Raw genomic sequence first — 17,695 nt, 5'->3', positions numbered from 1 at the left:
CAGGCGGGGCTGCTGCCCGGTGTCAAACTGAGCCGCCTCACAGCGCCCCGCTGCCGGCGGGGGGGCGGGAGCTGGGGCTGCGCCTCTCCGGAGCAGCCTGTAGCAATGCTTTGGTTTAGTTGCTCCTAGGTAGGTTTTTCTGTCTTACTTCCCCGCGCTCCCTCCCGGCCAAAAAATGACAATGTGGTGCAGTGCTGCCTGGCGAACGGTTTCGGAGATGCTTGTAAAATGGTGAACGCGTGTCACGCTGTCCCGGGCAGCCGTCTCCTCGCCCGCCGCAGGGCAAGGAGAATCCCGGGAGCTCCCCCCCACGGCGCCCGGGTGGCTGCGCGGGGCTGCGGGCTCCGCGGAAGGTACCCTGCCCCGACCCCGGGGTCGCTGGCCGGGGTCCTGCGCGGCCGGGCGAGGGGACCTTCCGCATACAGGCTGGTGTGGTTGTCGTTTTGTGGTCACCTCAGGTGAACCACGAAGTGATTGAGGGAATGTCTTGAGTTATTTGATCGGCGGTGCAGGCAAATGCATCTTTTCGATTAGTTTGTTACTGTCTTCTTAGTGTTTTACATGCTGCTAGCTGTATAATAAAGGGTCTTTTTTATTATTTTTTAACAGCAGTATTCATTACTATCCTCTATTTTTGCAAAGTTTCACGCGAAGAGCACGATTTCCTTATCCAGTACTTCCCAGAGCTCTGTGACATTTTGCTGGCATCCATTAATGTTACAGCAAGAACATCCTGAGTCCGTGGTCAGTTCTTTAGTAGCCTCTGAAATAGAAATGGCTTACTTGAGAACAGAAATAAAAGGCTTGGGTCATTGTTGCATGTTCTGTGGAGTGGTGGAAGGGCTGTGTGGAGAAAGGACTCCAGAGCACTGCAAGGAGGGGATACAAACTAGATTTTTTTCCTGTGTACATTTTATGTTCTCCTGCATACTATGTATATCACACTTATAGAAGAAGCTGTGTTAGTGCAGGAGGGGTGGTCCTATGTATAAGATACTGGTATAAGATACTAGTTTAGGCCTCAGGAGTTTGATGCTCAATTAGTAACTCTGCTTACTAGCTTTATGTGTGAGATGGGCATAAGTAATTTTGTGCTCATCTGTTTCCTAAATTCACCATTTGTAAAACAAGGCTATAGACTTCAAAGCCTCGCATAGGGTAAGATCATAAATCTTTTTGGATCCTCTGTGTGGCAGGATGAATGAAGGCATAATAGATATATATATATGAAGTCATCTAGCTATATAGTACAGATCACTGTGTGTCTGAATATGTAGTTTGATAATAATTTTATTGATTTCAAAAAGGATCAGAAATAATGTTACTCTCCTTGATTTTTCAGGCATGAATTATTTCTTGTGTGTGAAACACAGGTCAGCTTTTCCTAGTTCATTAGCTATTAATCAGCTTTGCCAGGCTTCTGAGGAAAGCAGTCTTTGACAGTGCTTTTACTCTCAGGTGGAAATATGGTTGTGTCCCTGAGGAATGCTTTTTCTGTTACATGATGTTGCTCTTTTCATACAACCAATAATTAAACACAGCTTTTTTTCCCCCCCTATTGATCAGTTGCTGAAGTAAAAGAAACCTCTATCCTCCCCATGCTAACTGTTGACATGGAAAACAAGGAAAATGGCTCTCTGGATGTCAAAAAGTAAGTGAATCCATAGTGTTCAGTTTGTGTAAAAAGCACACAGATTTTGACTGTAGTTTGACTTAATGTGGTTGGCAGTGGTGGATACCTCCATCTTTGCTCGTTCAAATCTTCCCTGTTCTCAGTTATTTTTGTTGTATTTCAGCTTCAGAAGAGTCTCAGGCACTGAATTGATTAAAAGTGGTATGTGTGAAGACTGTATAGCAATAGAGTTGTAGAAGCTAATAACTTCAGTTTAAGGGTATACCTTTCCCCACTGATTTCTCCTTTCAACCAAAGACTGAAATGAGTGGTAGTACTGTAACAGTATTCTGCCTCTCTTCACCTGGCTTTTGCTGAACTAGTGCCTGATGAACAGAAGTGTGTGGAAGTCTCCTTTCTGCCCCATTCAGATAGACGTACATCCTTCTCTGCTGACTGCACAGCCATCTAGAACTAAGAAATAGTAGCTGTAGCATATGTCTTTTGTGTCAGTTCACTTCTGGAAAAGATAATTTTAAGCTGTTTGCCAGAGAAGCCCTGAACCTACTGGGTTTTCACTTCAGACCTAGGATGGGAGTAAAACAGAGACATAGTGTGCACTGCTCTACAACTTTCATTAGTGTGGTAGGCTGCAGGCTGAGAGATAGAAACTTTCAGAGGCATTTCTTTATCCTCAAAAGTAAGAAATTCTTAGGTTACTACTAGCAATTCTAAATGAAGTTAGGATCTGAGAAGTGGAGTTCTGTGTGGGAAAATTTGACCTTGCTGCCTTAGGATTATAGAAGCCATGCTGGGATAGATATATGCAGATATAGATATATTTTTTTTAAATCACCACAAAAGGTACTAGAGAGAGCCTGTCCTCTAAAGGTGCAACACTTCTGCAAAGCTGCACATTCTTCTCCTTCAGATCTCTTTACCATTTGCCATCTAAGGAAACTTGATAATGCTTAGACTCCGAGGCATTAAAGAAATATGATAATGATGATGGGCACTTCAGGATGCTGATAAAACACCTGATTATGTCACAGAATCAAAAGATCTCATATCAGCCATGCTCTCCTTCACTTCAGACATTGATTACACCACATCAACGTAAAATGCATTCTCCTATTCAAGTGGCTATGATTAGATAATACTGTGCATGTCCCACAGAAGCTGTCTTCACTTGGCAGTCTTGCTTCTACATGAGGACTCTGTGGTGGGAGGAGAAGGGAGACAGTCAAAGCCAGGACAACTTATATTTAATCATTTTCCCCTGAAGTTTAGGTGATAAAGGCTCAACTACTAATTGTGAAGGTGGCTTTTTTGAACTGATGGGGAACTGTGGTTCTAAATGAGTGTACACAGTGTGTATGTACACAAATCTACAAAGGAAGAATTTAGCACTTTCTTCAAATGGTTATATGTAGCTTGGATAAAATCTGTTTGTTGCAGCTATATCCGTCCAGGCCTTGCTGCTTCTGCCACATGATGGCAATAAAGGCACAGGGATGGCAGCAAAAAGCAGGCAAGCCGAATCTTTGTCTGTGTCGGTGCATCTATTGTCTTGTTACAAAGTATAAAATGCCAGTCCTCTTAAGATTTTGTGATATCTAGGACCACCTAAATCATGGCACTTTTTTGGTGTTCCTTGTTCTTGTCCAAAGAGCCATGTGGAAGAGCAGGACAATGAGGAGAGTGTTGAAGTTCAGATGCCAAATGAGCATCTGTGTGGGTAGATGGGTTAAAACCCAGCCAGCCTCCAGCAGTCTGCCACATGCCATTGAATATTCTGTAGCTGTGGAAATTGGTTCCACTTGAGGTCCAGCATGATGGTAGTCAGGAACTTTTCATTTTTGTTTTAAAATTTTATTTCCTGTGACCGCTTAATGACTAAGGTAGAGCTCCTGCCTAGTCCTAGTCATTGCAGTTGAACCTAGGATGTGAGAGGAGCCATTTGTAGAGCTACATGAAGAACTAACACACCTGGGCTGAAACAGAAGATTGTGGGAAGGAGTGTTTGGGATAATACTTAGCTTCAAATTTTGGGAAGTAAGCAAAATACAGTTAGGAGGTATTTTAACAGACAGAATATTTTATTTGCTCTTTGGGGAAGAATCGAATTCAGTAGCTTTAGGATTTATTATGGGGTTTGGGGGGATTGTTTTTTGTCTTTTTAATACATAGTTGTTGGGAATTTGTTTAATTTTAAGGAGAAGATGTGTCATTCAAATCAACAGCCTATGTCTCAGGGAAAATGCAAAGACTGGAAAACAGTTCTTCAACTGCTGCTTTTAAAAGTATGTGTAGGGCTTGCGTGTGCTTTTCACATTTTGCTGCCTAAGCTTCAGAATGTGAACACCACCAAATGTCTTTGATTTAATTTTTTTAATTATTAAAAAGGTGCAGGTTGGATAAGGCCAGATAGGCAACACTCAGCAAAACTGAAAATGAGGCCTTCTGTGTAATGACAATCAGTGAAGCAATTAATGAAGTCAGTCATTACTCAGTGAGTAAAGCTAAGAAACTCTGTCCCTTTTCTCATTGCTTTAAGACATGTATATTCCGTATGATAAGTGAAAGAAACTGCTTTTAGAAGGACAAGTGCATGCACCATGAGTCTCTAGGGCCAAAATTTTGTTGCCACGTTGACAAGTACATTCCAAGAGTTAAGGCAGAAGAACTTTGGGACTTTTACTTGGAGAAACATGTGTAAGAAGTTTTGGGTTTTTTTTTGATGTTTTGCTCTTCATCCTCCTAAATTGCCATAGGAAAGGGATCAAGTTCACTGTGTCTATTTTACCAAGAATCAGCAGATACAGAAAGGTTATCTGAGATGGAGCGATGGCAGATGAGGATAAGAAATGCAGGATAAAATATAAATGATTGGTTTGTTGTGCTACTGTGAAAAGCAAATGTCAGAGGGCAGTCACAGAAGGAATTCAGTCTGATAGTGCTTTACAGATGTTTTCTCAGATTCCTAGCTATTCTAAATGTCCATAGGTTTGTCCAAAGATGAATCCAAAAACAATTTGGGGAATTTTTCTGTAGCATTGATGCCTCTCTTTTTTGTTTGTTTTACAAGGTAAAGATGGTTTCCAGTAGTTTCTATCTGTGTTGCAAGGAAATACAATCTCATCTGGGAAAACAATTAACATGCTGCAATTCTTTATAAGTACATGATAGTTGAAAACAAGTGGCAGCCTTGAAAGACAGGGATTGGGTTCCTCAGTCACAGTAGTCTTTGTTCTCCAACTGTTAAAGGCAGCACAGTTGCAGGAAATGATCCTGACCAGTTACTTCTGGCTGATGTGAAGATCATATACTTAGCTCTTCCTTCAGAAAAGAAGAATCTCAGTTGTCCCCAGCATCAGGTCTTTCAAATGGAAGAGGAGGATTGAGGCAGGGGCAGATGTGTCAAAGAATACTTTTCCATGAGGGAGAAAGGAGGGGATGTATGTGGAATATGCACAAATAAGCAGCAGATGGTCTGCACACATTTAGTGATTACTTGTCTGGATTTGCACTTTGCAGTTCAGTAGAGAATGGGAGACCTCCGGATCCTGCTGATTGGGCTGTTATCGATGTTGTGAATTATTTCAGAACAGCTGGATTTGAAGAACAAGCCAATGCATTTCAAGAACAGGTAAATCTGTTGGGAAACACCTTTTGACTGCCACCAGTTTCTCACATAGCAGATTTTCACCAGTGAAACCCCACTAAACTACAATCATAGTCGTAGTATTGCTCTACAATACTACAAGGTGTGGATAATGAGTTGGAATTTAAAATGGTCATCTGAAAGATGAGGAATCAAAATAAATTTTGTGGCTTGGATTCAGTCTCCCTGTGCAATCAACTCAGTTTCACTTCCTTGTTAATAAAAATGTGAATGGTAATTCCCTTCTTCCTTAGTGTATTGTGAAAATACACTCAAAACTATTTATAAAATTCCTGAGAAGGAAGTAGTGAAAAAAAGGCTTCTGTGTTTGCATTGAACTTGGCAGTGCAAGTGAAGAGGGAAAAGGCAAGATGGCAGTAAAGGGGAATAATCTTTTTTGGACACAGGAGCATATGTTTGCAGGACTCAGTCTGAAAAAGAGGTTGGGTTTTAATTTCTGGGCCTTGTAACTGCTGATGCTGATGGATGGCTTCTTTTGGTAGATTTCTTTAAGCAGAGATCTTAAATGAGATGCCCCCCCTTGTAACTCACCTGTCAACACATTGGTATGGTGTATTGGTGGAACAGGGTAGGGAAGTTGGCTTACTTGGCCTACAGCTTACCTATTCCATAGTGGAGGAACTTTCATCTCTAGGTTGTCGGTTCAGCACCTTCTCTAGTAAGTCTTGAGGTTTTCATGTGTCTGTCAGGAAATTAGTTATCAACCCTTGTATTTAGCTATAAAAATAGATGGCATCACCTTCCACGGCACTGAGATGGAGCTGGTTAGTGGCAGCTTTGCAGGGAAACCACATATAACATGAAAGAATGTTACTGTTGGTCAGGTTCATCCTGCTGATGTTCAGCAGCTGGACAGTGAAATCCCATATGATTGTAGCTGATAACAGTATCTAAATTTAGCTCTTGTTGAGGGTGAAAAGCCTGATGTTGGGTAATTATCTTGCAGGGTGCAGGGAGAGGGAGGCTCTTTCTGTATCTGCTACAAAATTTTCAGAATTTGAAAACAGGTAAACAGAGAAAAAATTGTTTACATGCATCCAGTCCTTAATACCAGCAGCCCTGTCTCCTCAAAACCCCTGGAAATGTGGCTTTAAAATAACACACAGGCAAAGTAATTGTGGTCGCTGGGTTTTTTCCTTATACTGACAGATACCTCTGATGTTCATCAAATATCTTAACCTCTCTGTACCTTAGCTGGCTTGTCAATAACACTGCAGTAATTACTACTGATCTTACAGCAGCACGGTGAGGCTAACTCATAAGTTTTGGCAAAGCAATTTACAACATCCTGATGAAAAGCAGTGTAGAAATAGAGTGTAAAGGTTTTATTAGTATTCTGCAGTGAGGGGAAGTGGCTTCAGGAAGATAGCTGAAGTAAGCTGCTTTTTAGCATTGTGTTGCCAGGACTCTGCTAGGATAGCCCTGGGCAGAAATGTGGCTGTGATTCTTCTGCCAACTTCACTTTATGCCAAAGCCTTGGAGAGAGAGGCTGACAGCTGCCACCCAGATGCAGCCAGGGGATGCGGGACAGACACTCACAGCAGAAGTCATTGGTACTTCCTTCCCTCTCTATTCCCTTAGCAGCAGGAGGAGCAGCCAGTGCTCGATTCTCCGTACCAGCTCTGCCAGCCCATTCCCAGTCTGCACCAGGAACAGCCCCGTGAGCAACTCCATCTCTAGCCTCTTGCCAGTGGTGGTGTTCTGTTTCCTCCACCCTGTTTCCTAGCCACTAACTCTGTGTACTTAGGGTATTTGTTATCAGGATCTCTCAGGCCCTCCACATACGGCAGTACAGCCAGGTTCACTTTGAACCCTTAGTCATCCTCTGTTGATAGAGACACCAGGCATGCAGCTGAAGCTCTGGCCAACTCTTTTTCTCTGTCATTTCTACTGCAGCTTCCCTGGGCCCCAGAAACCTAAATTAATATTATCTGCTACTGCCCTGATTATATAGTGGAAGAGAAAGGAGTTTGTAGCTGGTAAAGGAAAGTATTCTGTTTCACCTACAACACTGGGAGATCATTTTCTACTGAACTACTTCAGTAGGAGTAGCACAGTGGTTTCCTTACAAAACATCCATATCCCAGAATGTAATCATACTGTCTATTATTACATTCAGATTTTATTCAACAGTAACTGAGTCCACATTTTCTTTTGATTAACCTGAATACATCTGGACTTATCCAAAGCAAGTGATTCTATGAATTTTTTATTACAATATATTAAGGAAAAAGAGGACATTTTAAGGACTGTAGAATGTTTTATTTTAAAACTGTATTGTAAGTATTGGTAAGAAATGATGATTATATGATGATTATACATTATTCCTTGGAGTTCCACTGACATCAGCAAGTCAAAAGAGCTCACTGATGAAAATAGATTTGACTGAAATATATTGCCCAATAACAAAAAAAACAAACAAAAAACCCCACAACAACATCACCCAAATCAGACAAGCCAAAAAGTTGTTGTCACAGAATGATGAAAGAGACAAACCAGATGCAAGATAAGGGTGTGGATACCTTCAAAGAACTGCTGCCTGCCTGGACAAGGTTGTGGGATCAAACTCCACAATGACTATGACAAATCTACAGAGCAGGTTTAAGTGGAAAACTAAAATGAAGTGGAAGAGGTAAAGCCAACAATACACAGAGATGAAACTCTTGAATTCTGAATAGGTAATTGCCCATTTCTACCCAGATACATTTAAAGAATAACTTTTCTGTTCAATGGAAGACTTAGTATTTACCAGCTTTTCTAGAATCCATGGGGAGCCCTGTGGAAGAGGAAGGGAAAGGAATAGGTGCTTTTTGCCTATTCTTTGAGTTTCTCCTGTTCCAGATACTGGATTTACTCCATTTGGATCCTACCAAGCTGGAGGCTGTTCTTCCTCCGTAGCATTGTTGAACAGCAGAATAAAAGGCATCTTCAGATCAGTCATAACAATGAGCAAAGTACTCACTGGTGTCAAAATTCCCACAGAGAGAATTGTGATGAATGGAGAAGAGAGGGTAGAAAATGGTTTTAACCCTTAACATCCTCGACAGTGATTAGAAAGAGGCACCTGCTGTAGTTGGGTAAAAAGTTATTGGAAACTTCTTTTTCTTTCAGAAATACTCTTACGTTGCACTCTCTGGGGAATTAGCAGTCATATCTCTTGGAGAGATTGTAAAGAAATGCCACTTAATCTGATTTTTGACCATGTGGTGGTTTGTCCATGTATTTTGCATTTGTAAACTTCTCCAAACCATAAGAGAGAGCAGTCTGGACAAATTAACACTGAACTCTAATGTAAGTCTTTTTCTTTTCACATTGAATTGTAATCCAGGACAGGATCTCTGACGTTTTCAAGACAACATTTAGTATTTCTAAGCAGGATGCTGCTTGATGTGTGATGTTTGTAATCTTTATAAAAATACAAAATGTTGGCAATATATTACCATACAAATATTTTAACGGGTTATTGGCTGTTGATAGCAATCCAACATTTAATAGTGCTCTTTTTATTAACAATAAAAAAAGATTGCGACAGCAAAGTGAAGTCCAGTGCAGGAGAATGCCAGAAGGCTATATACTACTTTGGGCTATGACAACCTTGGGAGTTTTGGCTGGGTTGTGAGACACCAGTCAATGCATTGTTGTGTACCTGTAGCTCCTCTTTCCTGAGTAGTGCAGTGTGATTGAACTGTAGGATGGGAGTTGAGAGATGCGGATTCTTTGTCTACCATGTTGACCTTTGAAAAATCATTTATGAATAGTTTTCAAACATAAAGCTCTTGAGGTAGGAAAAAACCCCACAAAAACCAATAAAGCCTACAGGATTTCTAATCTCAATAGGTTAGAAAGCAAAAGTTTGAGAGGGGAAAAAAAATCCCAAACATATCTGTGATTTAACAGTGAGTATCTTAACCAGGAACAAATAGAGTTCTTGAGACCTAAACTGGAAAGTTGCTGAGAGGGGATTTTGAACTTAGGCTGATTGGGTTGTGTGTGACTGAACAGTATTTATGCCTTAGGACAGGTGGGCACTTGAAAAACAGTAAAATTTAGCAGCTATAAACATAATTTCAGGAAATGGAGGGTACTATTTCTTTTCTCATTGATCCTTTGTAATAGTCTTCCTTTTGTTGCATGACTGTTCTCATCTGTTAGACTTGTACATTTGTCTTTATCAACTCTTTAATTCTTCTTATAGGAAATTGATGGCAAATCATTACTGTTGATGACAAGAAATGATGTACTGACTGGACTTTCATTAAAACTGGGGCCTGCGCTGAAAATCTATGAGTATCACGTAAAACCTCTACAGACACAACATCTAAAGAACAACTCTTTATAGCAAATTGTCTCATTGGGGTCACATTGTGCCTCAAACAATAAATAAGCAATTTGGTTTCATGTGATGGAACTTTGTAAAGAGAGAATATATCTATTAATAATTTAAACCAAATTACAGTATATATCCTATTGGATAGAGTTGGCAATATACTACATACCGAGTCTGAACTGAGAGAGGCGGTGTATATTTTTTAGGTAGCACATGATTTCTCTTTCAGGAAGTGTCAGTGAGCATGTTGAGATAGCTACATCACACTATCCATGACAAAGGAGAGCTATGTCATTCTCATTTTTGAGCCATACGTATTCTTGATTTCATGAATTGAATTATTATTTGTTATCAACCACGCCCCCTTCACTCCAAAAAGGGTTTTGAGGCATATTTGGGAGAGAGAAACCAATTAAAGGAAGTTTTGGGTTACACTAGAAACTTGCTAAAATTATTACTTCTTACAGTTTTAGGATGGGACTCATACTTGCCAACTCACCCTTTTTTGCAGAGGGTCCTATTTTGACCTTATTAAGGTTTACTTGTGGTATGCTGCAATGTTTAAAGCTGTACATACAACTAACATAACCCCTTCAGTAGCAGAAGGCGTTGCTGACAGGTGAAACTGGGTTGTGCATTTTTTGCTGTCCTTTAAATTTCCAGCTTGTTTTCACCTGTTTTTAGTAGTAGTTACATATAAAGTACAGTTGGTTTTTTAAAAGTTGTGTTGCTTTGCCAAACAAAAAAAAAGTTTCATTTTATTCCAGTTTTAATTTATAACTTGGTTTCTAATATTATGCAGAAATTTGTAAAAATAGTAAAATTCTGCACATTTTTTATATTGTCTGTCATTGTTGTAATGGTTGATTTTTATTTTTTTAGTGCTTAATGGTTGGAATACTTGCTTTAAAAACTGAAAGAAGCTGTCTCGTCACCATAAATCTCTGTTAAAAGAGAGTCTTGTTCAATCTGTTTGTACCAGTTCCCTATATGATAGGTTGGTTGCTTGCTATATCCCAATAAAGCATTGCTTATATTTGGATTCAGTTTACTTTACAGATCTTTTACTTTCTCTGTTTCTTTGTTGTGGTATATTTGAGCTCCTGATTTTCTTCATTTTCCCATTAAAAAGGTACCCAAACCCACTTAATTTTCTATGCTCTTGTGATTAATTTTAACACCACCTACCAAGATACTTTAAAATTTCATTATTCTGGCTTCTTCTTTCCTAGTGTTATATATAGCTGAAGGAGAAGCCCTGGTCACAGTTGACTAGTAACATCTGTGCTTCTCATGTCTTTCTAGAGCTGTTAGTGGTACAGAGGCACTGTGCTGGCCCTGATACAGCAGGTGATTTACCCCAGAACACCTGTGGGATAGCCCATGGATGGTGCTAAGCACTGTCTGGGCTCATCATCTTCTCTGGCCCAGAAGGTTTTGCAATGACACCTGAAATGTCAACGTGGGATTGCAATTGTAAGTTTAGGCAGGGGAACTGGGAAGTAAGAAATAAGCAGGAGAGTGTGGTGAAAGTGGAAATTATATGGGAGGAAATAATGAGAGAATGCAGCTGAGAAGGGAGAAGGTAAGAGTGGTGCTTCATGCCAGGTGGTGACAGAATTCAGGGAGAGGAAGGAGAAACTGTTGCAATCTTCTCCTTTGGTGGTGGCCCTGCCTTCACTGGCCAAATGAGAAGTGGCTGCTGATGCTACAGCACTAGGAAAGTTGCTTATGGTTTCTGGTGTTGAGCTTTGAGAAGGGATAAAACCACAATAATAGCTCACAGTGTATGATATAATACATAAACTATAACTAGCAGCACACTTTCTTGTATACTTTCTAACCTTTACATTGTACAACATATTTGGAATCCAAGACAGGGATGTATTCACCATTTCTCTGTCCCTTGTACTGTGCTCACTTCAGGTATCAGTCTGTTAGCAGCAGGTTTGTAAGTCATTGTCTGTACTCTCAATTATGTTATTTATAGTTTGGTAGTGTCCAGAGAGACCTACTGGGAGTAGGGAACTTCTGGAAGACTGGGCTCGAATAGAGAACATCATCCCTGCCTTAGGGATTTTCCAGGTACAGTCTGTATCAGGCTAATTACAGGCTGCAATTGAAATGTTATACATGAAGCTTCTTTTAATAGAGAATGATGTATGTTTATGAAAAGGTTTATGTGAAGCAGCTGCATGTAACAGTCTGAAAGTGCCTACCAGTCCTGTAGAATTATTGTTGAAGAATACATAGTTCTATGTTACTAAGGCATGAATTGCATCTTCTCCTTTTGCATCTTTGGTGTGGGCTTGACACGTTTTGTGGATCTGTGGATGATGCAGAGTTAAAAATGAAATGTTTATTCCTGAGGGAGTAAAAATCTCCACTGTGCAGTCGTGAGTGTGAATTTGCTGATTGCTGAGCATTGTTCTTTCTTTTAATATATTTAAATGAGCAAATGAATTGCATTCAGAACATCCAGATTGTATTCCCCTTTTGATCAGCACTGCTAACTGGCTTATATAAGTAGAGGCCTAGCAAAGCTTGCTTCAAGTATGAAAGGCAATTTGGAAGGTGTTGCTCAGAATGGTAACAATTTTCTTTATTGCCTCTGATCTTTATGGTAGTTTCCTACTGTTCTCTGAGCTTTCTAATGCCGCTTTTCTCTTTGTGCAAGTGACCAGTATGGTGGTGTGTGTTATGGTCTCCTTGCTGTTTCTGGGAGAACAAAAAAATATTTTTGAAAGAACTGGAGGGTTTAAAAGAGGAAGTCAGAGCCAGATTATTTTTAGCTACCATTCCTCTTGCAGAAAACACAGCTGCTGTTGAGATGAGGAAGCAACTGATGGGCATTACTGGATACTGTGTCAATACTGCAGTTCTGAGAATTGCAGAGCTATGCAGGAATCCAGTTTATAACATGCCCTTAATGTGCCTGCAACTAGCAAATTCCTTCTTCCTTAAAAGCCCTCCCTGTGCTTTGAGTGGCAATGAAGCTGACAGGTGTCCAAGTGCCCAGCTGATACTGGATGTGAGAGTGATGATGGTCTCAGAGCTGCAGGTCTCCTTGCTTTCACACAGAACCAGCAATTTAGAGAGCTGCTGCCTTCTCCTCAAGGCAGCTCTAAGTAGCAAAGCACCAGCTGGCTCTCCTGCCCTGCTGCTGGTCAGCAGAAGAATGGAGAGATGTGCTGTAGCCTCTTCCCTGTCCCTTCTCTTGCCCTTTTTATAATGCCACTAGTACACATAGATCAGAATCTTTCATAACACTTCAAAAAAAATCTGAAAGCATTACAATATACCTTTTTTGGTATGATGGTTGTGAAACATGTATTGGCATTATTCATCAGTTCTGATGTTCACTGTCCTCTCAAGCTGTAGGTACACAATGCATAGCACGTTCTCTTTGCATCCAAATACAGTGCCACCTAAAGCACACATAAGGCAGCTGTCAGCAAAGTATGTAGACTGTGGCTGTAACTGTCTACCAACATCACTTTCTCAGCCCAAGAAGGTTGTTCTGTCTGCTTGCTGGTATCTCCGGCCCCCGTGTCTTACTGTTCCCTTTAAAACAGTCTGTTCTAACATGTCACTTTTTATCAATTTATAAAAAAAAATCTCTGCTCTTAATAATTCTAGGACAAGACTTGGCAGCTTTAGCAAAGGGAATAGCCACTCATGCATGCATCATTGCTGGTTAGAAATGGCCCAGGCAAATTGTCACATTAGGCCCTCACTGTCAGTGTTCTCTTGCTAAATGAAGTCTTCTCTTTTTGCTGCTTTTTTCAACATGTTCAAATTCTACCAAGTCCTTTTCCTTTTTCTGTTTTTAAAACTCAGCATTTATCTGGTCTGTTATCTTCAACACTCCTCTTTGTACTGTCACACCAAAACTACAATGACAATTATTTGAAAAGCAGAGGGTCTTACTTTCTTTGTGTCCAGGGGAAGGTACAAATCTCTCTCTCTCTCTCTCTCTTTTTTTTTTTTTTTTTTTTAATAGCAGTATTGCCTAAAATTTGAAGGCCAGGTCTGAGCAGGACCAGAAAAATAATTATTTTATGTCCATTTTAGTTCTTTATTTCCAAGTCCAGAACATCAGTTCCTTCCCTTCCAGGTAGGAGTTTTGGCCCAAAATCGTGGGAAATCAATTGACTGAAATGTTCTTGTGAGCAGTACAGCTGTCACTCAGTAGGCAGTAGGATGACTGGAGCAGTGTAGAAAAGGGTCTACTCTACTCTCACCTTCCCTTCCGGGATGATTTACACAGACAATGGATGGGCTTCAGCTTCATCTAACAGAACAAGAGGGCTTGGTGCTTGGAGATGTCAGCCATGAGAGCCTATCCATGTCCAGTTCCATCACACCAAAGGCCTCCATACACCTTCACTTCTGCATTGCTCAGTTTTGACAGCATCTACCCCCAGGGGAGGTGCAGATGGCAATGGCTGTCATTAACCACTGGCAGCCTGCAAGGGCAGTCTCCATTGGAGCAATGGGCAGACTGACTTACTAAGTGTCTGTCATTCCCGTTGGGAAAGACTCTGTTCTTTTCACTATACATAACAAGGTCATTAAATTATTTTTTTCTTAGCCCATGTATTTAGGGAATTTAGTGATGGATCCCAGATGGATATTCAGCTTACTCCCAGAATAATGTTAGCTGGTAGATACTGTAAATTTGGGGAACGCAGCTGTAATCTCAAACACATGGAGAGCCCAAGAGGAGCACCACGAAGACTGTAAGTGGCCCTTGGTCTCCATGTGAGAGTTTCATTGCTACTGGAATCTGATGGTGAGTACTAGAGACCAATGTATTTATATGCTGCACTCGTGAGCATCTTTGTTACAGAAGCAGTCAGCAGTTATAGTTGCTGTATCATCAGCTGATCTGCTGATAAGGCAACAACAAATGTCACTGGCAGGCATGCACTCATCTCAAGATGTTCTCTTCCACTTTTCAGATGATTGCTATAATCCAGCTGCCCCTCTATAAACACTGGGCTGTGTTGAAAATGCCCCTGACTTTGCAGCAGCTAAATCATTTCTAAAAAGGCAGGGGAGGCTCATCTTTTGCACTGATGGCTGCTTCAAGTGTAACATTGAGCTGTTACTTTCTCTTGTGCTGATGGATTGCAGCACACAGAAGGAACTAGAGTAAGGAATTTGCAGTTCAGCTTCTTTCCCAGAAAGAGAAAAGTGTGGAAGTGGGTGTGTGCCTGGGTGTAGCAACACTGATTGACAAGGGTAGTCCTTTTCTGCTCCCTCCTTTCTATGTAAATAGGACATGCCAATTTGCCTGGGCTTCTCTACCTGGAAATATGTATAATCTAGAGGTTTGGAAACACTGCAGGAGTGCAAAGCTCTTGTCTTTTCCGGTCAGATATACATGTTATTGGAGGAGTCGCACCTAAGGACACTCTTTGGCAGGCCCCCTCAGTACTCAGGCTCTCTAGTTTCTGACATTACATTTTCCTCTTCACAAAAGGTTTATCTACCCCTTAATTTTTTTCTAGTTTTGAGTGCCTCCAGTATGGTTTGGTTTGGATTTTTGTTTCCAGCTCTGAAGTAGCCAGACAGGAGAGAGACTTGTCCTCACTGATTATTTTCTGTTCTCTCCCTTCTTTGATTTGCTTAATATTTTAGCTTTCACTGTATTCCTTTCTCCTCTTTCCTCTCCCTGATGTTTCTTGCTTATCTCCATATCTTTCTCTCTTGCCTCTGTTACCTTATGTTCACATTCCAGGCTGGCTGCCTTGTGCTCTTCCATCCATCCAGGGCCTGAGCTACAAATGCCTGTCCACACAGGACGGTATTATCTGGCTTACTCTGGTCAGTTAACAGGACCTTTGCTTTTGCCCCCCTGGCCTGTGAAGGACTCCTCCAGCTCTTTCTGGCAGACAGCAATAGGGTCTGTGCCTCTTTCTTGGTTCTCTCTAACACTAGTTTTATTATGAGCATGGCAGAGGTGAAGTGCTGTCCTGCTATGTAGTTTGGGATGGATGAACACGGCAGGCTTCAATTCAAAGCAGCCAAGAGTTCTCAAGTCTGTAATGAAACTACATAACAACTAATCCCAGCTCATCTTTCTTACTTGATTGCCATAGGTCAGTCATACACCAGCTGATCCAGCAATCCATTTACACATGTAATAAAAAAAAAGGATATACTTAGGGGTCCAGGAGTGTGTGTATGCATTCAGGTCTCTGTGTGTCTTTTCTTTCTCAACCTGCTATGAATGACTATTTAATCTCAGAATCAGAAAAATGTTTATATCCTAATTATAGCTGACTTGTGTTTTAACTTTTTTGATTATATAACTGGAGACATTTCATAGGTTTTCTTTCTAGATACGGCCATGTGCTTTCCAGGCTGGTTGCCTGTTGTATGTACACAAATAGTGGGATTCTAATTTCAAAAGTGAGATTCTAGCCAGAAAGGGTTTTTTTGTCACTTTACCTCTGCTCAGTTCAATTTAGAATTCTGTATTCCTGATAAAAAAGGGAAACAAACAAACAAACAAACAAAAACCAAACCCCAAAACAAAACAAGCCCCAAAACAAAACACACACATAAACCCACACCCACCCCCCCAAAACAAACAAAAAACCCCACAACTTTAAAGTTGGCTGTCATAGTTAATAAAACCTGACAGGTTTAAATGTGTGTTGGAAAGCTGGTAGCCTGAAAATATATGGAATAATACAAGCAGTGGACAGATCACTTGTAGTGGCCTTGAGAGTGACATTTCACCTCTGCTTTCGATATTGGCTAATGAATTTAGCTAGCACATTTTATCTGTGTGACACTAGCAGTGCATTGAGCATGATCAGCAGCTGAGGAGGATTGTGGTTGGACTGTCCTGGACAGCTCTCAGAATCGAACAGAAGTTGAACCTGAAAGAATTGGATGCTAAAATTATGTTTGTATACTTGAACTACCCTGGTTCTTGGTAGGAGGCTTCAGGCCCTCTAAGCTACTGGGATATAGCCCAGGACCAGCAAGGTTCCTGTTATCAGCAAGAAGATGTATTTTAAATTGCAGGTTTATAATCTGCTAGCTGCTGCTCATTTTTGTCAAGTGTGATTTCATCAGCAAAGTATCACAGCTGCCTCCCAGTAACACACAGTAAGCAATTTGAATAGCGCAATGAGGACTGGGGGGAAAAAAATACCTCTTTCAGTTAAAACAATCCAAGTCCATTGTGGAGTGTGAATGTAGTGAAGCCAGAGGGTCAGGTTTCAAGCAAGTCTAAGCCCCATTTTCAAAAATGAGTGATGCTGTTGTTATCTGAATAAATAAAGGGCATATGGAAAAGAGGAGCTTCTTCTGATGGCCTGAGTACTTTCTGCCCATGTAAGTGGGCACACGGGTTTGCAGTGCTGGAGGAAGATGTGCCGAGATGCCTTTAAAAACTTGCTGAATGTCTGTAGTCTGTGGAGGTTTTTAGAAATCACATTGCATGGGTGTATACATGTGCTTGTTGCCACGGTAAAGGCTAAGTAAACAACTGCTTGCTGCTTTGTGTCCTCATTCTGCCATGCAGGTTAGTCCACTACTACCTTACAAGCCCACAAATGAAGCATAAATAGTAACAAAGGAAACTTTCTGCCTAATGCAATAAATTTCTCATAAGCTGGAAAGGACGTAGGCTGTGAAGGTCTGCCTTCTTTAGGAAGATGCAAATGGTGAAGTGTTCAGTAAAATCCTTTATCATTTATTTTTCCATCTATTGGTAGTGAACTCTCATTTGGAACCAGACTGTCACTTATTGGAGGTAAAACTGTCTGAACTGAAACATTTCTTTTACTTACAATGTTTGCATTTATAGATCAGTAGTAAATTGTTTCACTTCTTATTTGTTAAACAGGCAAATACTAGTTTGTTTTTTGATGTTGCTCTTTATTTGCCCTTACAAGGTATATTAATAAATTACAAGCACCTAAGAATAGCAGAAATGGCAAGATATAAGCCCACAAGTACAATACAACACAAGCCAATGGGGTAAGAAAGAATGTCCCCAACAAAAGCTAGAAGCATTGTAAATGAAACTTTCAGAATTGGTTAGTAA

The 17,695-nt window shown here is 40.7% G+C and overlaps 1 protein-coding gene across 1 annotated transcript; it reads left to right on the top strand.

Annotated features, from left to right (window-relative positions):
• Positions 1–10,722, top strand: SAMD13 (sterile alpha motif domain containing 13). Its single transcript, XM_009900326.2, has 4 exons — positions 1–129; positions 1,567–1,651; positions 5,150–5,261; positions 9,493–10,722. Exons 2-4 carry the CDS (start codon positions 1,599–1,601, stop codon positions 9,634–9,636), a joined length of 309 nt encoding a protein of 102 aa, XP_009898628.1. The 5' UTR covers positions 1–129; positions 1,567–1,598; the 3' UTR covers positions 9,637–10,722.
• The last annotated feature ends 6,973 nt before the right edge of the window (positions 10,723–17,695 follow it).

Source organism: Dryobates pubescens, chromosome 11, assembly GCF_014839835.1.
Source record: "Dryobates pubescens isolate bDryPub1 chromosome 11, bDryPub1.pri, whole genome shotgun sequence".
In the NCBI taxonomy this organism is placed as follows: Eukaryota; Metazoa; Chordata; class Aves; order Piciformes; family Picidae; genus Dryobates; species Dryobates pubescens.
Note: the sequence above shows the minus strand (reverse complement) of the source record. Positions and strands in the feature narration are given on the sequence as shown.

Excerpts from the sequence above, each read along its gene's own strand:
- SAMD13 (XM_009900326.2), top strand. The coding sequence starts at position 1,599 with ATGCTAACTGTTGACATGGAAAACAAGGAAAATGGCTCTCTGGATGTC. Across the intron at positions 1,652-5,149 it reads GGCTCTCTGGATGTCAAAAA|TTCAGTAGAGAATGGGAGAC; the intron begins GTAAGTGAATCC and ends TGCACTTTGCAG. Across the intron at positions 5,262-9,492 it reads CCAATGCATTTCAAGAACAG|GAAATTGATGGCAAATCATT; the intron begins GTAAATCTGTTG and ends TTCTTCTTATAG.